Genomic DNA, 21,336 nt, shown 5'->3' with positions numbered 1-21,336 from the left:
GCGATTGAGGCCGCACCAGGAAACTCCACCTTGCAGAACGCCGAGGATTAGCCTATCGATAACGGTGCAGACATGGGGTGGTCACCTAGGCAAGTGCACCCGCTGGCATGGATGTCATCGGTGTCGACGACCCCCACCAGCTGGTTCCCGCTTTTTGTCTTTGCCCATGGCATGTCACAGGGAGCTCGAGGGGAGCTCCGAGCTACTTTTGACCTCTGTGCATCTTCACTTCCTGAACCCATGCAACTTCATCTACAGTCGTTGGAATCGAGGTCCAAAGTCAACATGGCCAAGAGAGTACGCGATCCCTCCCAAGACAGGATTTTAGAGATACTGACGAAAAGTAGATATACTTTCTGGCCCATGGCGGTCAAGTACAAGGTACGTTTCTGCCAATCCTGAGCCCCTCCTCCCCTCCACATGAGCTCCGAGCTTTTATCTGGATAAGGAGGAGGGGTGTGAGCTTGTGATAAGTGACTTTTTTTTTTCCCGGGACACACTGACGTCACAAATCCAGGTGTCGGATTCCGGTATGTGATGGAAAATTCCCGACCACACGGGTTTTTCAATTTTGTTTGAACCGGCTTGGTGTCAATTGAATTGGAGATATTGTCGACTTTCCTGAGAGTATGACATTGACGAAGCGATGCGGTTGCTAGGTACTTTACGCAGAAGAGAGCCACTGAGTATGGTCTCACGGGATGGTGTCGCAACACTGATAACAATAAGGTGGGGTTCTCAATGCTTGTTTTGTTCCCGTTGTCAACCATTTTCCGGGTTTGACTTTTTGCGATGGGGGTTCGACAAGAGATTGCGCTTCATGAAAACTGCGCTGCTGACGCGATTGGGACACAGGTTGAGGGTGAAGCGCAAGGCGACGAGGATGCGCTGAAGAAGTTACTCAAGGACATTGACGAGGGACCGAGATCGGCTAGGGTCGTCAAGCTTGACCAGGAGGAAAGAGATGTTGTTCCAGACGAGAAGGACTTCGCCGTTCGGCGATGAGTTGCGGCCTGGGTGACTTATTTGGGATGAAGAGTGCTGTGGTAGTATGGAGACCTTGGATGGTGAAAAGGAGCAAAACAACGGCACTTTACCTATGTTACAGCTGTAGAATCCTGAAGTGTCTGTTCAACTTTCCTTGCCTAAAGGTAACTTCGCTCAACCAATGATACGAGGAGCATATTCCAGTGACAATTGGCTTGAAAGGGTATCAATTACACTTGCGGCGGATGTATGATTAGGGAAACTTGCCCTCGTTCTTGATCAGATAGAACGGCAAAGAACGGGCAGGCTTCAAATCAACCCAAAGCCCCCTCTTCGGCTGAGTCTAGAGACGATGAGGACCGTACGAACGTGCAATCGTAAACGGCACCACCACCGCGTGTCAACGTGATTACAACTATCCAGAGCGCAAGTTTACGATTCAGAAGTATTTGCCTCCACGGCTTGGCTTTTTTCCAGGGCGTTGTCTTACAAAAAACAAGTAGGCGCGGCACCATCTCACTGGAGGCTACATAGAAAACAGAGTTAATATAAGAAAGCTTCCAGATCCGAGATAGCCTTTCTTGTTGAACAAGGCCATAGATTTTGCCGACATCCTTTGCTTCAACAAATGTGGGCAACCCAGAAAAAATTCTTGGGCGCTTATCTTTAGAGGTAGGAGGGTTTAACAACACTTCTGCGCTTGTACTCCATCCACACTGTCTCGTGAGTATTATTGGCGGAATACATGTCAATTCCTCCGATAGAAAGAGTTACGATACTTAAACCAAACCTACGATACCTCTCTAGGGGATATTATAGAATAGAAAACCGACCTGGTTGCAAGGTCGCCCACGATGATATTCCGCTCGCACAACCTGTCAGAAGGGGGAAGAGGTCTTCTTCCCTACCTAAGCTATCGGTCCTCACCACCCAAGCGCCGCCCAATGTCATGGCCGCTCTCGAAAATTTCAAGGCCATACAGCACCTAGAACTCGAGGTGTGCTACAGTACTACAGCAGATGGGCCCGCGGCGCATCGCGAGAAGCATCCACGTCCGCCGAAGCACGAGGAAGGTACCCCCCTGCTGATACGCCAGAGAGCGACTTTCTTATATAGAAAGCCTATACTTCAGCAAAGGGATAATCTCTATATTCCTTTGAAACGCTAGCAACTAGTCCCTCCACAGAGTTGCTAGCAATACTAATGGTCACGGTGAATTCTTCAATAACAGCGGTAGAGAGAATTGACACACATAGCGCCACTTCCAGCACTTGCTCCTTCGAGCCAATCCTCTGACGCCAAAGCCTGTGGTAGATTCTTGCCGCTTGCCTTGTCAACTATAAAGGATCATTCAAGTCTCTCTGGAACAAGACTGGGAGCTTAACAAGAAGACACAATCCGGCCTCGCAATAACCTAGGGACTTGGCGCGAGCGGACGGTATTCTTACAAAGCTCTTGTTACATATGAACTAGCAAGCTTTACGATATATTCCAAATCTACCTTGGCCCTCTCATTATACCCGCATTTCACTCGCTCCCCTCTATCTTGTGGATATTCGCTAGGCTTCATGGAATACGTTGATATTAAGGAAAGACGGCGTCTTCTAGAGGTGTATATATATATTTCAAGTAGCAAACTTAAAGTGAGCCCGAGGCACGCATCGTTTTCAGAATCCCGGGCTCTAGTAAATTCCAGGATAACCGCTCGGTCATTTTAGCATGGCAAAGGCGTACCGCGCGCAGCGTACTGGGGAGAAAAGCTCCATTTCCGAAGAGGTTGAATCTCTTAAATAGGTAGCCAGGGACCAGCGGACGAGAGATGCCCTAGGGCCACTCATGACCATTAAACATTCATACTCGACCGTTTGGGATCTCTTGGTCACGGCGGGAGCCATATTAGACAACTAGGTAGGCATATGCCTTGCAATCCCGGTGGTCTATATGAGTGAGTGTCAGGTGCTACAAGTGGAACCTCTTCAGCCAGTTAGCTATACGGTGAATGTGTCATACGTCAGGTTTGTGCAAATTTTCTCATCCCTCTTGAGATCTCGCCCTGGTCTTTATGGGATCGATCCGCGATGTAGTAAGCAAAGGCTTAGTTGATCGCTTGAAGCTGTCGAGTCTATGCTTCAAAGGTGTGGTTATGATGGGCAAGTCCTGGCAAGAAACCTCGATGTTCCCGTTTACTCGTATCTAAGGGGTACGAGGTCAATATGGGCCGAGGACACCCACCGAACTTGAGGCTCATGTCGAGTGTTAGCAGATCCTGCCAACTTGATAATGACGCTGCTCTGACGCCGCGCTTCCTTTTTCCCGTCTCTTTCTCCATCACTGAGTCCATGAATCACAACGAGAATCAAGTAAGTCAAGTTTGAATAAGGAATTCAATCCCCAGAATTCATAATTTCTATCCAACCCACCCCAAAAAAAAGGTCGCTAAACGCCTCTACCCCGTCGCTTAATCACAGGCTTCCTCACAGCCCCATGCGTAACAATCTTCTTCCCCCCAGCCACCGCAGTACTCCCACCACCTGTCCTTCTCCTCTCCAATCTCTCCTTCTCCGCCTCCACCCGGTCCGCCTCCCTCTTCTTATCCTCCGCCATCTTGGCCTCAATCTCCATCTTGCGGTTAAACTCCGTCTCCGTGATCCGCTTATCCCGGACAGAGTACCCCTTCTCCTTGACCGAGTAAAACACGCCGCCCAAATCGGCAAGCCAGTGCGGGTCCACCGCCGTGACGGTCGACACGTACACTTTTGACGTGAGGATGAGCTCGTGGTAGACGACGTAGTCGGGCGGGTGGCCCGCGTACAGCGCCGACGTCGGGTGCAGCTGGACGCCGAGGTTGGTTCTCAGGTTGATATACTCCCCGGAGCCCTTGTACTTGGCCGCCTGGTGATAGTAGCCGCTGCAGATACACTTGCGAATGACATCCCAGTCCATGCCGCAGCTGAGCATCTCCATCTTTTGCATCTTCATGATATCGAGCAGCTGGTCGCGGATCTCCTTTGCGCGGCGCAGCGATTTCGGGTGCAAAAAGTGCTTGATGCACCACCCGTCCGAGCAGCCGTTGGACCGCCACGCCGAGTATACCTGGAGATACGTCAGGTGGTCCGACTCGTGGACCCAGAACTTTTCGCGCTGGGCGTCCGCCTCGTCCTGCCGCTCTTTGGGCCGGTAAAAGACGTTGGGGACGGAGAGCATGGACACGATGGTGATCATCTCCTCGCTGCAGCCGTATTCCTCGGCCGTGATGAGGAGCTTGGAGAGGGACGGGTCCATGGGGAACGCGCTCATCTTTCGACCGAGCGTGGTCAGCTCGCCCAGGTTGTCCAAGGCGCCCAGGGCCCACAGATCGAACATGGACGTCGTGATGGTGTCTTGTGGCGGGGGGTCCATAAAGTCGAAATCCAACAGATCCTTGACGCCCAGGGACTTGAGCATGAGTACGGTGTTGCTCAGGTTCGTACGCTGGATTTCGGGAATCGTCTGCATGTAGAGTTCCTCTTTGAACGCCTTCTCAGTGAACAGCCTAAATGCCTTTCCAGGCCCTGTTCGACCGGCACGTCCTGATCGCTGCGACGCGTTTGCTTGGGAGATTGGGGTAATCTGAAGAGTGTCCATACCCATCTTTGGGTTGTATACCTTCATCTTGCTGTACCCAGCGTCCACCACGTACTTGATACCGTCGACCGTCAAACTCGTCTCGGCGATATTCGTCGCGACGATGCACTTGCGCACACCAGGCGCCGCGCGGTCGAAAATCTTGGCTTGCAAGTCTGCAGGCATCTGACTGTAGATGGGCAAGATGCTCAGCTTCGGGGGGTCGTTGAGGGCGTCAAGCCGTTTCTGAATCAGCTCGCAGGTGACTTCGATATCTTCCTGTCCCGTCATGAAGACCAAGATATCACCCTGGTCCATGGACACGTGGATGGCCAGGACCTGCTGAACCGCCTGATCCACGTAGTCCTCGACCGGCGACCTATGAAACATGACGTCGACGGGGAAAGTTCGGCCTGGGATGATGAACTCGGGCGCTCCGCCATAAAAGTCGGAAAACCGCTTCGCGTTCATCGTCGCAGAGGTGACGATGAGTTTCAGGTCTCGCCGCCGCTGGAGAATCTTCTTGAACAGACCCATGAGGATATCCGTATTCAAAGCTCTCTCGTGGGCTTCGTCCATGATGACGCACGAGTACCTGTCGAGATCAGGCTCGTTAAGCGACTCGCGCAACAAGACACCGTCCGTCATGTACTTGATGACGGTGTCCTTGCTGGTGCAATCCTCGAAACGAATCGCGTAGCCCACCGTGCTGCCCAGCTTGACCTCCATCTCCTCAGAGACACGCTTGGCGACACTCATGGCGGCCACACGTCGCGGCTGTGTGCACCCAATCATGCCCGAATTTCCAAACCCGTCCTCGTAAAGGAACTGCGTCAGCTGCGTCGTCTTTCCGGATCCCGTCTCGCCCACCACGATAATGACTTGGTTCTCCCGGATAACGCGCATTAAGTCTTCTCGAACGGCAAACGCGGGTAAGTACTGCCTCTGCTCGCGCAACGTCTTGCTCCGACTGAAATCACTGCTACCTCCATCGTCCTTCTTCATGTGATCGCTGAATTTGTTGCTGTTCTCATTCGTCTCCTCCTTCTCACCTACCTTCTTCGCATCGTTCTCCGAAGCCATGGGCAGTGCGCTGTCGCCGTCATCCTCCTTCACGCCCATCAAGTTTCCCAGAGCCGTTCCAGCCATACTCGTAGCCTCCTGCGCCTGCCGCTGCCGTTCCCGCTGCTGACGCGACTCCTTCACCACCTTGCTGCCTTTCCGACTAAACACAGCCATGTCGCTCTGGTAGTCGCGGACAGCCGGCACGGGCTCCAGCTGCTTCGTAAAGACGGTCCGGCCATCAAGGAACGGAGGTCGCAGATCATGCACCAGTAGATGAACTCTCGTCGCCTCCTCGTCGTCGAAATCGGCACCCATGTCCCTCCTCTGCGCGACACCCGAGACCAGCATGCGATTCGTCTCCCACGCGTCATTGTCCCTCTGCCTCTGCTCCTTGCGCGCGTCGAAGCGCCCCGTCATCTTCTCCGCCTTGACGGCCTCCTGCTTCTCGGCCTCCCATGACGAGTACGAGGCGAACGGGTTGTGTGTGTCGTCGCCGAACGTGTGGCCGCCAAACTCGTCGCCCATGTACCAGTCGCGATCCAGCGCTTTCGAGTCTTCGTCGGTGGGTTCGGGGACGTCTCTGGCTGGGGTCTCGGTGGCGCGGGCGTCGCGCGGTGTCGAGCGGCCCGAGTCCTGGAACCGGCCTCCCTCTATCCTTCGGCGCTTGAAGCTGGGTCCTGATCCATCTCTGTTGTCGTACATTTTGGCTGTGTTTCCTTGGTGGCGCAATTCGTCGCCTTCGTGGTCTCTGCTCTTCGCGTGATTATGGTCTTCAATGATCCGTCGCCCGAGCGAAACTATCGTGGATGTGCGAGGTTGGGCGGTGTTTGCGATGGAAGCGATTCCAAAGATTGAAAATGTAGAGAAGCATGCAGTTTAGAATTGCATGTAGGCAGGCAACCCCAAGTAAACAAAGCTTGAGAAATGGGGCAGTACCTTCGCCAGACGGTTTAAATGGGTCTGGCCTTATGTGTATATCCATAACAGACGTCACTGATAGGTCCGATAATGCAATGAACGCAGCTTGAACTTGACCTCCAGTTGGAACACACAATGCTGTCCGCTGATGCTTTCGATTTCCTGGAGAAACAATCAAATAGCAGAATCTTGAGAGTCTTCGTGCCTCATTTGGCTTATTTGGTAAACCGCTGCAAATTGAAGCATGCATGAGTTACCTTAGCCAGCTACGAGCGAGTTGGAAGCCTGGCACAAGATCTTCGGGGGCTTCTTATCGATAAGAACCAGATAAGATAAACCCCACCACGACGGGAATTTTTTTTTCTTGGTCGTTGAGAGTCGGCGGCTGTTGAAGAATTCGCTTTGCGCATACCGACTCGACTTCCCGCAGTCGAAAATCTCAAATATTTACCAAGTTGTGCAATTTCTCTGCCAACTTCGACTTTCTGCGTGCATTTGGAAGCGCGCAAGATACCCCAACCACAAGTGACCTTTTTGAAGCCGTCTTCAAGATGTCCATGATCACAACATCAACCTGGGTGCCCCGAGGCTTCGCGGCACCTTTCCCCTCAAAATACACCTTTGACGAGTCCGAGTACGAGCGCATCGCCGAACTCGCCAAGCTCCAGCTGGACGACGCGGAAGAGGACCTGAGGGAGGCGCAGGACGAGGAGGAGGGCGCCGACAAGCCCGCCGACGAGGATGCGACAACAGGCGCCTCTGGCAAGAAGGCCGAGCAGTTAGTTCTTGACTTATTAAACCAACCCTCTCGCCGAGCGGGGGGGGGGGGGGTTTCGCAGATTGTACATTGGTTAGCTAACACTGGACTTTTTCCTTGTAGGGTCGACATCAACGACGACGATCTGAAGGAGTACGACCTCGAGCACTACGACGATACCGACGAAGAGGACGAGGAAAAGGTCGGCCAGGGCGAGGGCATGGCCATGTTTGGCAACATCAAGTCGCTAGCCTACTACGAATCGAATAAGGATGACCCGTACATCACCCTGCCCGCCAACGGCGGACCGGACGACGACGACGAGGACCGCGAGGACCTGCAGATCCTCGCGACCGACAACCTCCTGCTCGCGGCCAAGGTCGAGGACGAGATGGCCCACCTCGAGGTCTACGTCTACGAGGACGCCGCCGACAACCTCTACGTTCACCACGACATCATGCTGCCCGCGATACCTCTTTGCGTCGAGTGGCTCGACATCCCCGTTCAAAAGGCCGGCGTTGACAAGGACTCGACGGCCAACTTTGTCGCCATCGGCACCATGGACCCCGATATCGAGGTCTGGGATCTCGACACGGTGGACTCCCTGTACCCCAACGCCATCCTCGGCCAGGCCGGCGAGGGCTCAGAGGAGAAGAAGAAGCAAAAGAAGAAGAAGAAGGCCAAGAAGGCCAACGATGAGTACCACGTCGACGCAGTCCTCGCCCTTGCCGCGAACAGGAAACACAGGAACCTGCTGGCCTCAGCCTCCGCAGACAAGACGGTGAAGCTTTGGGACTTGCACACGGCCAAGTGCGCCAAGTCATACACCTACCACACGGACAAGGTGTGCTCTCTCGCGTGGCACTCGGTCGAGTCCACCGTGCTGCTGAGTGGCAGCTACGACAGAACGGTCGTCGCCGCAGACATGAGAGCTCCCGAGGCCAAGGCCCCCAGATGGGGTGTCGAGAGCGACGTCGAGAACATTCGCTGGGACCCCCACGACCCCAACTACTTCTACGTCTCCACGGAAAACGGAATCATCCACTTCAACGATATTCGCAATGCGCCGTCAACCCCCGAGGCGACCAAGGCCGTATGGACCTTGCAGGCACACGACGAGTCTGTGTCGTCCTTCGACATCAACCCCATCGTGCCCGGCTTCATGGCCACTGGCTCAACGGACAAGACTGTGAAGCTGTGGAACATCCAGGCCAGCGGCCCCTCCATGGTTGTTTCCCGCAACCTGGACGTTGGTAAGATCTTCTCGACGCAGTTTGCGCCCGATTCCGAGGTGGCTTTCAGACTTGCCGTTGCTGGCAGCCGTGGAACCATGCATGTGTGGGACACTAGCACCAACGCCGCCGTTCGACACGCGTTCGCTGAGCGTGTCCCGCAAAAGCCGGAGGGCGTCGAGGAAGACCGTCTTGTTGGCGTTCTCGACGATGACAGCAGCTCTAGCGAGGACGAAGGAGAGGAGGGCGAGCAGGATGGCGATTCAATGGACGAGGACGAGGACTAGGGTAGACGCTAATCAACATGGATGGTGGGCCTTTCACATGTGTTGTGAGATGTAGCCTGCTCGCTGTCTGGTCCAAGATCGCCAGGGGAATTTTCCCCGCAGGCTTGGCCAGATAGATCGAAACAGCAGGCCCAAGTAGTCTCCGGCGCCAGCCCAGAACTTAGAAGGCAGTAGGCCACAAACATCACACTGATGATGACGACTCTGGGCCGGCGCCGTTGAAAACGGTGGAAGGAGACGACCTGTATCAATCAGGTGGAGAACAGCCTTTCAGTGTAGAAGTTAGTCTCAAGTCGACCGAAGTTAAATGCCGTCGTCTGAACAGCATGAAGCATGGGCCACATTAGTCTCGTAGACACATATAGCCAAGACCGTCAAACAATGGGCTCAAACCGGGAAAATTGTTGGTGAGGACCGCATCGTCAGAGACTGATATATCTGAAGTGGCTAAACGTAGGCGGGTGAAACCACGACTGCGTGGCCCCCAAAGGTTGTTCACCACAGTCGACCACTGCGATGGACTGTTAGTGTCGTGATAGGGTGGGAGACTCGCTAATTAAGCATGAACAAAGCGTGGAGGGGGGAGCGGCAACAGCCTGACATCTTCATGCGTACACATAATGAAGGAGGTGGTTGGCCAATATCAGATCTGGGCTAAGAGCCAGCCCGGATATTGCTCTACGTCTGTTCGCAGATGCAATCTTTGTTTTTGTCCTCCGAGTGTCCGTGATGAGCACGAGCAGACTCAGTCAGCAGAGCCATGGCAGAGCGATCGTAAATGGCGAGAACGTCGCCAGACAACGACGCCAACGTCCTATGTAGATCGTAGACTTGACGTCGCTGAGGGATTTCCCCTGGCTTCTAGACCAAACGTCTTTGCCTCCCACAAGCAGCAAGGTGAGAAAAAGGCAGTTCCTGATCGACTGGTTCCCACACCACCACAAAGCAATTCCCCTGGAAGATGCGCAAGGGCAGCAGAGAGTTGTGTGTTGCGGGGGCGGATGGGCGAGTGAAATCGCTGGGCCCAAGTGCGCAAGGAGCGCTGACTAGTGATGGGCCATGAGCGTCGACATGGATCCCCGTTCGGCTTGCGCAGGCACGCAAGGCACACGGCGCCACTGGGATGGGATGGCGCAGGATGAAACAGTGAAACTTCAGGGGGGCCTGCCAACGGGCGAGGATGGCGGACGGAACACCCAGCCAATGACGCCTCTGCCTCCGTCTGGTCGAACAGAGTCGAGCTACCGCTGGGGACGGGCGGGAACCACCGGCCACGAGACCTTTCTCGGCTGTTGGGCTTTTTAGTTGACGCTGTCTTGATTCTTGGAGGCGTCGACTCCAATCACTGGTCGAACGGTGAAGAAACCCACATCTTTACAACAGTCCAGCCCTTCTTTTTTTCCCTCCGTCCGCGGCGGATCACATCACACTGTTCAGACAGGGATGATGATGGCTTCCCGGAGAAACCTGGCAGGTTGACGATGCGCCGCGGCTCGCCCATCTTGAATCACACAATCTTCTTCCAGGATGTGAGCGGTGCCGCGTGCGAATCGCTCAAAGTTGGTGGGTCGGCGTCCGTCGGGGCCCACGAGTTGATCGAGGTGCCGGTGGATTGGCGATTATGTAGATTAATAAGAGGACCGGTCCCTCCTCTAATGCTCCGTTGGTGGTGGCCGCGGTGGAAGACTTGGATATGAACCGTCCATCCGGATACACGACAGCTACTTTCTTTTGTGTGCCGACCAGGAGTTCGTTGCCCGTAAACCATGCAGAGGCGACACGGCATAGAACACATGGCGGTCGCAGGCCGACGCTTGTACAATTGGCGAGGTGCAGATACGTAAGTGGACGCAGCAGTCGCTGCATTGGACGTAGTGTATCAACGATGTCGGTCCGTCGACAGTGTGTGGATGTATGAATATGGCCTAAGAGTGAAGGATCCAATGAGGCCGACAAAAGCGATGGCAACGGCTCGGAAGAGGTGTCAAAGGAAAACGAGTGACGCGCCGGACTGGTCTCGGGTGTGCTGGTCTGACGATGTTGGGCATTCTTTCTAGAAGGCATATCATCGCATCCATCATCCATGATCCCCCTTTGGTGGCGGCAAGATTGGGTCGACTGTCGACGGTTTGTTTGAACTTTGGGCTGACGATTGGCATCGATCCATGTGCCATGCCGCCGTTCGAGTCGTGCCAACCAAATGTTTCTTGGCGGGTGGATGGGCGGCGGTTGTCACGCAGCAAGCCCGGCAGACACATGGTTGCATCCTCTTCCCAATAAATGGAGGGTCGTGGGCCAAAGCCAGCACACACTCAAATTGAACAGTGGACAGCGGCATGGATGATGGACTGAAAGGGGACGGAAGTGAGTGACGGAAGACTCAACAGAGTGGCACTGGACGGCCAAAAAGTTGACCGTGGAATAATTGGTACGTACCGAGGGATACATTGGAGGAAAGTGGAGAAAAGGAAAAAAGAGAAAGGGCCAGGGGTTCGTCACAAACACACACTGTCATTGGTGCAGAGACCATCTCTTTCGGGCCTTAGCGGGAGACACTGTGAGGAGCAAGGGAGCCTTTCCCTTTCAGTTCGCCAAGTCCCACCGTCGACCAGGGGAGCACTGGTGAAGCGAAAAGGAAAGACGGCAGGCATGGCGGCATGGCGGATGGCGCCAGTAATTCTTGTCCACCCGCAAGTGGCAGTCTCCAGTCGTTGGCTCCAGTCCCTGCGAGGGAAGGCCGTCGAGAGCCAACCAGAATGGGCGATAGGGCAATCAAAGAGCGACATCCCCCAGGTACCAAAGGGACCCGAGCCCCATTCATCCTTTTTTTCGGCCAGGAATCAGGCCCGGGTCAAGGTTGCGAGAAAGAGAGAGAGGAAAGCGAGCAGAGAGCAGGAGAGAGAGAGAAAGGGAAAGAGCTACGAAGTACTCTGTACCGGTGCTACCTTACCATACCATAGAGAAGATCGCTGTGCGGCTTGCACCTGCAATATTCAATTATTACTCCCACACGCCCGGCCCTGGTCTGCCATTTGACGCACCCTCTCTTCTCTCTTTTCCTTCTCCTCAACCTGTTCCATTCCCCCATATTGGAAAAAGGATCCTGTCCCTTTCGCTTCTGCTCCAGCAAACACATCATCGCTCCCTTTGTGTTGTGTCTTGTTTCTATTCTCACCTTTCCTCTAGACGTTCTCCCTTTCCCGGAGTACTCGAAACCATTTCACCTTTGTCGCGGGCTCGAACTTGTACGGCAGAAACCACCCACAACTCTCTACCTATCTCTTCAAATATCACCCGACACGTTGAACGTTCCTTTTCGGCTAAGCTCCTGCACTGAACCGTTCGTCATTACACACGAACGAAACCTGGATCAACCCCAAAGTTGATCTGTATCACTCACAATCATTTCATCAACCCCATCACACTGAGTCACCCCAAGACTCATCGCAGCTCACACAGCAACAATATCAAGTCTTGACCGAATCGACGCCGACTCATCGTACTCCCAAAGTACTCCAGGACTGGACTCCTCACCTATTGTCTCGGACGAATAGCAACACAACGCAACTCTTGCGCAGGATAATCCATCACGGCCAGCCCGTCGTCTTAATCACTTGTCTCGCTTCTCGTCATCATCACCGTGGATAGACGGACACACAAGCACACCATCACTCCAACAATCAATCCCTCGGCAGATCCTCTCGGTGACCGCCCCCATTCACCTTTTTTCGGCATCACTTCCCTGCTGCTCACTTGACTGCAACTGTCTTGCAGCACAAGATCCACCTCACACGGCCAGTAAAGGTCACAGGTCCAATCACAACTGCAGCCTCAAGCACTTTTTATCACCACCACCTGCCGCTCTTCACAGTCCGTCACTGCACAACAGGCTCTTGCTCCCGGATCAAGCACTTGCGTTCCGCTACTTAACTCAAGCTCACCTACATAATCAGCAAGGCCTAGCGTTTTGCTCCACGTCTTCCCACAGCCAAATTCAACAACCATCACCATGTCGTCTCTCTCACGAGCCTTCACTACCCGTCGGGTCAAGCAGAGCATCGATCTCTCCGACGCCGCGCGGGGGAAGGAGCGTAGCAACATCATGCAGCGAAGCAAGACCACCAAGCACCCCGTCATCAGACACAAGATCTCTGCGCCCATGGAGCTTGTTCACACCACCAACATGCTCTCATATAACGCTCCCGATATTCGACCCAGAACCGGAACCGATGCCTCGAGCAACTCGTCCAGGAAGTCGTCAGAGGAGGATTCGGAAAGCGCCAACTCCGCCGCATCGTCCCCGCCGACCAGCCCCGACGTCGCGCCTCACGAGCTGTCCAAGGAGCCAAACCACCTTTCCTGCTACTTTGTCGCGCCAGGTCAGGCTGTCAACTCTTCGATCCCTGAAGTCCCCGCCATTCCTTCCATTCCCAAGCGCGCACCCTCGCACACGAAGCAGGCCTCATACGACGCCGTCGCCCGCCAGCGCTCAGTCTCCCAGATGTCCAAGGCTTCCGACAAGACCGTTTCCTCAAAGGCCAGCATGACTTTCTCACGAGCGTCATCGGGTTCCAGCTCCGCCTCTACCATGTCTCACAGCTCAGTCGCCCCCGCTCTCAAGACCCCTGTGCCGCCTATGCCCACGCCCGCATTCCAGCATCACCACCAGCCGAGACACGAGAAGCCTGCTGAGCCGCACCCCTTCGGCCGCGAGTTGGCCCAGGTTACGGAAATTGCAGAGGAGTTTGGCATCAAGGACGATGTCATGTACGAGGAGGAACGTGCCCTCAAGGCGGAGGGTCTCTGCAAGTTCGCTGCCGAGGACTACTTGACGGAGGTCCAAAGCATCTTCGCCAGCTTCTTCCACGACAGCCACGCACCCCAACGTCCCATGGCTGCCGCCGCATGGATCTGATGCGTTGATCGTTTTTACAGCCAGTTTGGCGCGCCTTACTCAAAAACTCTTCTTTGTACATACTTGCAGGAAGCAAAAAAACAACCTGACTACGACCTCGGCCTTTTTTTCTTGGGAAGGAAGATGATGAAAATGAGACCTGGCTCAGACAACAACAGCCTCACATGGAGCGGACACTTCGCGAAACGGAGGGAGATTGCTCTGTTTGGAACCTGACGCCCAACTACATACGGGATAATTGGCGTTTCTGTGTATATACCTTTGAATTACGTGTGGATATCCTCCGATAGTGCCTCATATAGAGGCATCTACCAATATTGCTATTGATAACTAGCTACCCCCCCATCTCTGCAGCATGTGTTTATTGAGCCTCGAGTGTGACATGACTTGTATTGATGAGTGCCACGCAGTCCGTGCTGGTTGACCCAGAGTTTACCGCTGCATGAAGCCACCCGTGCGCTGCAGCCTGTCCAGGTTTATTTACCCAAGGTGCTGACCTTATTTCGCCTGATGATCTGCCTTCATTTCATCCGTGCCTTTATATTATCGGATGAGATGAACAAGCAATAGCCTCGAATGCCAAAAACCCACAGACTGGTCAGAAAACGGTGTATGAACAGATGAACGATTATGCAACGCACAACCAAAGAATAATCTCTAGCAAACCCTTGGTCAGAAAACCGGTAGGCAATAAGGTCTACCTAGTAACTTTTGGTGAGAGAGGGCGCGGGATGCAGGCAAGACGGGTTTAGCTCCACCGTCCGCCAGACCGAGCTATCGGAGACGGCGTCGCCGGTGGCGGTCTATCCGCATCTTTTTTCCTTGCTTGAGTTAGTGCTCCCGACCGATGAACCTACGCCAACGCCCTTTTTTTTTTTTTTTTTTTTTTTTTTTTTTTTTTGCCCTCTGTTCATCCCTTTGTTATGGGGGGGGGAAAAATTGCATTTAGCACAAAGGAATAGTGAAGAGGAAATTTTATGTTCCGGGTCTATGGGACGCCATTTTTTCGGGGATGTCGACGATACCGGATGACTGTCTGTAGCAAACGGCAACAGCGAAGGTATACGTAATTGCCCTTGTGCTCTTGAGAGAGAGGCTGTACGTAGTACGGAGTACGTGAATCTGATCATCTGAATGATATCCAATGTGGATTTTGTCAGTTTTTTTTTGGTTCTGGTTCGGTGTTCCCGCCCCAAGACGGAAGGATCGTCGGCACGTCGCCGGGGGGAGAGCGGCGGGCAAGGGGGCGGCAGTGTTCATGGGGATTTTCACCAAAGTTTTGTTGCATATTGTCTTGCATCTGGATCCGGCTTCCTGGCCAACTGGAGTTTGTGAGACGACACCAGACGTACCCTTTCGATGGATGCATCATTTGTCTCTCTTGGGTGTTGATGATTGGGGGTGAGGGAAGGGAGAAGATGGTGATGGTGATGGTGGTGGGTGCGGAGGAATGGGTCCCGTTTGTGGACGGCGGGAGATGGGCCCCGGGTGGGGGATGGTTAGATGGTTTGGTATGTCATTCGGTGACGGGAGTGTGCATCTTACCTATGGAAATGTCTGTCCGATTGACGACTGCGACGTTGATGCCATGTGACGGCCTGTCGGGTCTTATGGTTTACACACGTGATGATACTCTTCGTTGAAGCAGTCAATGAGGTGGGATACTTTGCTTTACCACCCTGGCCCGTCTTGCCATCACAAGTTGCTTGCTTCCAGCTTGTTTGTCCCTGGCTATCTCACGGCCCAGAGAGATGCGAATAAGGGGATCAGGTGGGTCCCCCGTCTTCATGGTGTCTTGGGACGACGAAGTTTACTACCAAGCCACAGTATCGTCTTTGCGCCCTTTTTTCGTCTCGGTAGAAGAAATCATGGAGAAACCTGTTCCAGGCGTAGCCATGACAACTTTCACTACGAACATAGATATAGACATAGCGATCTCGGGCCTTGGCTTGCACTGAAGAAAGAAAAAGAAAGGGCACGAACCGAAGAGGACGGGACGTCATTGCCATTTCACATATATGAGAAGAGTGGGGTCTTTTCCTTTTCCCATTTACCTCCCCTGGTGTGATTTGACGATGGTTCTCCCCCAAGTTAATGGAATGCCAAGAATGGGCTTCTTAATCCTTGCTCCGTCCTTTGTCGTCCAATGGGGCCTGGGGACCCCGCCCCGTTCGTTTCGTTTGATCTTCGTCCAGGGTGCTAGCCCGCATGAATGATGCAGACCAGCAAGCGAAAGGAGGGGATCGGGCTGCCAGGAGCCCAGGACGGCACGACGATACGGTAAGGCGAGCTGGGGCCGTGTGTTGGCGTCCCCCGTTGATCGCCGCCGTGAGGACGGCAGGGTGTTTGATCGGAGGCCAGGATCGGCGAGTAACTGCGGCCGGCCCCCCCCCGGGAGATTTCGGCTGTTCGAAACCTGTCTTGTGGATACACTACACGGCATAGAATTCCTCCTATTGCTGGAAATGCCCCTATTCCCCCCCCACCCCTCCCGCTCTCCTGGCATTGGACAAAATGGGGTAGTGGAATGGGCATTTCCTGTGCCGTTGACGAAAATGTATGTGATGCGGCTCTTTGTCTTCATGCATTGGGCGATCATCAAGTCTCCGACGCGTCGACATGCCGCAGTTGCCGCAGATTCGGAGATCTCAGGGTCCCCGTGCTCGATCTGTTACGAAATTGCGAGATGCTACGAACATCACCGCCTGGTCAGATTCGAAAGCGAATTTTCAAAAGTGTTCGAACCATGAGCACAGCTTCCCCCAACTGTTCGTCACATCTCTCAACGCATTGAACGGATGGCTGCCCCCCAGGTCTGATCGTGTGAGTGGTGCCGACAGGCCGGATCGAGGCTGGGATCTTCCCTTTCGTCAAATCGTATGTACTCCCACTGATCAGAGTTTGGACCCGATGTTTCGGGATGCTCCCCCCGAGGTACGGGGCCGGACTGGAAGTGAAGACTCGGAAGCCTCGGAGCGGACCCCTCGGCACTTTTGACGCTGCCAGCCCCTCCACCCGTTGCGACATAACGGGCGCGGCAACGGTCTTCAAGAGCGTTGCTTGAACTCAAATAAAGAGGGATGCAAGTCAATGGCCAGCCATCCTATTGATGCTGAAGTTCCGTTGGGAATGCTAGCACTGCCGAATTGACGTTCGGGTTCCTGGCCCGCATTCTTCTGAGTAGTAGGTAATGAATAGGAGGAAAGCAAAGCTGGGTATCTTTAATTTGCTTCTGCTATGCGCCAATGGAACTCCGTTTACCAAGCCTCATCAGCGCCGCTGTGCTAATGCGGCGAGTACTCTATATCGCAGACCTATATACACTGAAAGCAGCCCACACACTAAAGCCAATTGTTGAACCAGCCTGACAATGGCCTATGTCTCGATTTCGCCGTCCTGTGAGGGTCATGAGCTATCTGCCTGGACTGATTACATTGGCTCGAGGACTACTCACCGCTTCTTCTTCTTCTTCTTCTTCTTCTCCGGAGAAGACTGAACTGTCTGCGAATGCCCCCACCTCGCGAAGGGTATGCGGCACATCCCCTTGCTGCCGCGGCTCATCTCGTCGTGGCCTTTTGCTAGGCGATGCTTGGCTACTCGTACCAGGGCTGCTGGGTTGCGTCGAGGTATTGTACTCAGAGACGGACCCGAAATCAAAACCGTCGACAGTATCAAGAATGGTGGCGGTGGTCGATTTATCCTCTTGTTGGTCGAGCCAAGCGTCAATGTCTCGCTCGCCCAGCACCTTTTCCTCCGACGCGCTCGTCCAGTGAGATATGGCGTTCAAATGGTCGCGATTGCCCTTGTATAAGAGAAAATCAGAAAGAGATTTGTCGTTTGGAAAGGACTCGAGAGCATGGTGATATATCTCGTGACTCTTCCTCTTCCAGATATCTGGGCAAGATGACGCAGGCGAGGTCATGTATTTGATTGAGCGAGCTGAGCACGATAACACTTGAGATGACGGCGTGTAAGTCTTGGTTCCGGCTGGATTTGGGAATTCAAATTGAGCTCGGTACATTTGTATGACAATGGCTAACGGTATCATCTTTCATTGGGCCCGGGCTGTGGTTAATAAGAGATCGAATGTTGCAGTAAACGGCATGGTCCCTGAGCGGCCGCCCGAGGAGGGACTTTGTGGAAGCCGAATTTGGAAGCCTGGATGTGCCCCACGAGAGCTTTTCACATCCTGGATAGTGTCAACAGAGAGCCCGGCAAGTCTGTCCTTGCCGTTGCGGGAGCTCTACAAGCTTATTTCTTTCCCAGGAGGATGGATAAGGTGCTGCGGAGGATCCGTGAGGATGTGCCAACGACCGGCCCTCCGCGATCCAGATAATGGTTTGAGTGTTGCCTTGCCGAGTAAACATGATTCACAGATGGCCATAAAGAGAGGATGGACTTTTGAACCTGCTGTGAGACGGGACATCCGGAATCGGCCTCGGGGGGGTCAACCTGCGGCCTTATACCAGCCCTATGCTCATGGTGTGCCCGATATGTTGTCTGCTGGATCTAGATACTCGACTGCGCTTCTGGAAGACATGATGGAGGGTATGTAAGGGCGACTAGCGCGCTGAGAAGCGGTTACTATGCTGCCTTCTTGGGATCGAAGCATGTGACCGATCGCGAGGCCATATTTCTGCAGTAATTGTCAGCAGCCTGACAGAGCCTGCTTCGTTGAGATCCGTTTCGAGCAAGAAACTTGAAGCTCATGTGTGGCAACTGAAAGGATCTGAGGTCCAGAACTAAAAAGCAGCTAGGCAACGAAATTGAGAGTCCCGCTGGATACGGAATACTTTGCAACATGCTCCGTCCCCGACGGCGGTGAGGACTTCAAGGACGGTGCCGGAGTTGACCATCACATGATCAGGCACACCTCAGAAACGTTCGAGATCGCCGCTTGACAAAAGTTGGGTATTTGGGTCTCTTCAAAACCGCACCGTATCTGGGAGGGATATGAGGTGTTCGAATGCGAGGGCCCTGTGGCCAACAGCTAGCGAGGACCATGGGAACAGCGTTGAATAGCAGCAAAATCCTCTTTGGGGCTTCTAAAGCCTTTCGAACAAGAAAGATTTCAGAAGCAGATGTCCATTTCTGGGCTCATCTTTCGATGGTGGCTAACGATCATCCTGGTTTGATAGCTGCCTGTGCCGGGATGATTATCGTGCAGCCTAGAGTGGGCGTACAGAACTTGTCGTGACAAACGAAAAGGGTAAGGTCTCGAGGTGCAAGCCAGCCATTGAGAGCATTTCCATTCCTTGCTAGATTCGCTTGTGAGTGAGAACTGGGCTGAAAACGGTCGGCAGGATGGGACTTTGGTGTTGGTGCTCTGACATAGACGTTGGAATAAACGGCATGACTTGGCAATGGAAGTCGTCAAGAATAAGGTAGAGTTGAAGACCGGGGTGCGGGGCATTGGTGGAGGTCAGCAAGTGGACCGAATTCGCCGGGAAGGACTTCCATGGGTTGCGACTGCTGATTGGTGTCAGCCACATGGACCTATCCAGGTGCCAGGTAGAAGCCACCACCAGCCACAGTTTCCCAAGGGGTCGTGGATTTGGAAGCGACCCCTGTGGTAGCTACGATGAAGCTGTGCGCCTGGACTCGACTTGGTTTCGTTTTGTTTCACCCACCACCAAAACCTGAATGTCTCGACAATGCCTCCCGTCTTCTTCACTCTTCGACGACAAACCCAAAGGTGGTGAATAGATGGTCAATGGCACGATTAACGCTCTTCCGATTTCCCAACAAGCTTCGCCGGCGTGTGCGGAGGAACCGAATGGCCACCCTGCTGGCTCTCTTCGCCCTGGCCGTCCTGCTGGTCGTCCCCTTCTACATCATCTACAAACCACCTCCGTTTGTTATCAACTACTTTGCGCGAAAATGGCCCGACGTACTATGGCAGGTCAAGACGGACCAGAAGATCATCGGCCTCACGATTGATGACGCGCCATCACAGCATACGGCCGATATCCTCAACGTCTTGAAGGAGAACGATGCACATGCGACCTTTTTCCTCATTGGATCCCAGATGAACGGTCGCGAGGAAGATACGGGCGCCATAATTCAGTCCGGCAGCGAGCTGGGGAATCACGGCATGCACGACGAAGCTTCGCGGTCCCTCCCTATGGAACAGTTGGAATCGGACATATTCGAGGTCAGGCGGAAGATCAAAATTGCATACGAGTACGAGGATAAGGCCCTTGTGGCTGGGTATTTCCGTCCGGGTTCTGGATTCTTCAGCAACAAGATGCGGAGGCTAGTGGACAAGCTGGGATACAGGATGGTCCTGGGCAGTGTTTACCCACACGATGCCCAGATCAGTTCTTGGCGGACGAATGCCAACCATATCTTGAGCATGGCCCGTCCAGGAGCTATCATCATATGCCACGATAGAAGGAGTTGGACCATTCCCATGCTACGTAAGGTACTTCCGGAGCTGAAAAAACGGGGCTATAGGATTCTCAATCTCACGGAACTACTCAAGGAAGTCGATCCAGACAAGTGAGGGACGTATTGAGGGAGAGAAAGAGCATCAATCATCCAAACCATGACGAAGAAAACCAACTGCAACAGTGCACATACGCAACCCGTGTCCAGCCCTAGACCGCTTCGAGGCTCACGTGCGCAACCAATCTTCAAATGAGGGGTATCGGCGACTTCGGAAACCGTGTGAGTCCGCGGTCAGAGCTGGTCTCGACAGCAGCATGGAGCCGCCGGGGATGCGGAGCATCATGACCGCGCCATCATTGCCTAGGCCAATGCGGTGTAATACCACGTTGCCCATAATAGCTTAAACATGACGAGGAGTCTCGCCTCGAGGCTACGGCGTACAAAGGAACGGGTCGCTGCATGATCGAGCGTAACAGGCTCGCTGCTTTGTGGATTGATGAGGCATGGCCCCCTCCAACATTCGCTTGTTTCAGTACGGCGACACAAAGATGTTCTACGAGACCTAGGTGACACCTCGTGAGACAGCAAGGGCTCGGAGGGAGTCGATTGGGCGATTCGCGACCGAGCCGAAGGGGGTAAGGCGCCATGTATTGGTGCCGTTGTAGAGCCTGGCAGATCTTTGTACGATAGAGGTTGTCAATCTTATGCTATTAGCCGTCAGTGAGAGCGAAAACTGGTTCGCCACGACATCTCTCGCGGCCTTTTTGTCCTCGACAGATCCCCGTAAACTTGTCCGAGTATCTCTAAATCCCCACTCACATGGTTTCATTGCTTCGCATTAGAAGCTGCCACATGCTGCTGAACTTCGTAACGATAGTCATTGCTCAATTTTTGTCGAATGCCAAGCTATTCATAGCTCTCGTTTGATATTGTTCTTGGGTTTATGATGGTGATAGGCTAGAAACTCGCTACGCTTGTCGCCTACAAATGATTTTGGCGCAGTCCCATGGTATCTATATCATGTTGGATCGCTTCTATTTTCTTTGTAGTTGACAGAATGCTCATGGGTCGAAAGTGGCAGTTCATGAAGCGAGCCACGGTTCAGTACTTTGTGGCGGCGAAGCATATGGCCTTGAACAGAGGACAATTATATTCAGCACTTTCCAACGACCTTAGACGCCA

General features: G+C 53.6%; 6 protein-coding genes across 6 annotated transcripts; 4 read left to right on the top strand and 2 right to left on the bottom strand.

Annotated features, from left to right (window-relative positions):
• Nucleotides 1-143: 143 nt before the first annotated feature.
• BDP81DRAFT_424743 (Acylphosphatase-like domain-containing protein) lies at nucleotides 144-1,280 on the top strand. The gene is made up of 5 exons (XM_060590155.1): nucleotides 144-297; nucleotides 348-381; nucleotides 518-530; nucleotides 660-729; nucleotides 856-1,280. Exons 1-5 carry the CDS (start codon nucleotides 172-174, stop codon nucleotides 1,003-1,005), a joined length of 393 nt encoding a protein of 130 aa, XP_060446934.1. The 5' UTR covers nucleotides 144-171; the 3' UTR covers nucleotides 1,006-1,280.
• A 5,844-nt stretch (nucleotides 1,281-7,124) lies between these two features.
• Nucleotides 7,125-8,849, top strand: BDP81DRAFT_448380 (WD repeat domain-containing protein; the record flags this gene model as incomplete). Its single annotated transcript, XM_060592290.1, has 2 exons — nucleotides 7,125-7,351; nucleotides 7,454-8,849. The coding sequence occupies 2 exons, from the start codon at nucleotides 7,125-7,127 to the stop codon at nucleotides 8,847-8,849; spliced, it is 1,623 nt and encodes a 540-aa protein (XP_060446933.1).
• A 1,291-nt stretch (nucleotides 8,850-10,140) lies between these two features.
• On the bottom strand, nucleotides 10,141-11,123 carry BDP81DRAFT_206229 (uncharacterized protein). The gene has a single exon (XM_060582608.1). It carries the CDS (start codon nucleotides 10,932-10,934, stop codon nucleotides 10,404-10,406), a length of 531 nt encoding a protein of 176 aa, XP_060446932.1. The 5' UTR covers nucleotides 10,935-11,123; the 3' UTR covers nucleotides 10,141-10,403.
• Nucleotides 11,124-12,858: 1,735 nt separating this feature from the next.
• Nucleotides 12,859-13,764, top strand: BDP81DRAFT_448379 (uncharacterized protein; the record flags this gene model as incomplete). Its single annotated transcript, XM_060592289.1, has 1 exon — nucleotides 12,859-13,764. The coding sequence occupies one exon, from the start codon at nucleotides 12,859-12,861 to the stop codon at nucleotides 13,762-13,764; it is 906 nt and encodes a 301-aa protein (XP_060446931.1).
• Nucleotides 13,765-17,139: 3,375 nt separating this feature from the next.
• On the bottom strand, nucleotides 17,140-17,686 carry BDP81DRAFT_392927 (uncharacterized protein; the record flags this gene model as incomplete). Its single annotated transcript, XM_060587771.1, has 2 exons — nucleotides 17,140-17,160; nucleotides 17,219-17,686. The coding sequence occupies 2 exons, from the start codon at nucleotides 17,684-17,686 to the stop codon at nucleotides 17,140-17,142; spliced, it is 489 nt and encodes a 162-aa protein (XP_060446930.1).
• A 1,854-nt stretch (nucleotides 17,687-19,540) lies between these two features.
• Nucleotides 19,541-20,269, top strand: BDP81DRAFT_459994 (polysaccharide deacetylase; the record flags this gene model as incomplete). The annotated part of the gene is made up of 1 exon (XM_060593605.1): nucleotides 19,541-20,269. The coding sequence occupies one exon, from the start codon at nucleotides 19,541-19,543 to the stop codon at nucleotides 20,267-20,269; it is 729 nt and encodes a 242-aa protein (XP_060446929.1).
• Between the last annotated feature and the right edge of the window lie 1,067 nt (nucleotides 20,270-21,336).

Source organism: Colletotrichum phormii (assembly GCF_030913505.1).
Source record: "Colletotrichum phormii strain CBS 102054 chromosome Unknown BDP81scaffold_7, whole genome shotgun sequence".
In the NCBI taxonomy this organism is placed as follows: Eukaryota; Fungi; Ascomycota; class Sordariomycetes; order Glomerellales; family Glomerellaceae; genus Colletotrichum; species Colletotrichum phormii.
The sequence above is the reverse complement of the archived record's forward strand: the minus strand, read 5'-3'. Positions and strand labels throughout refer to the sequence as shown.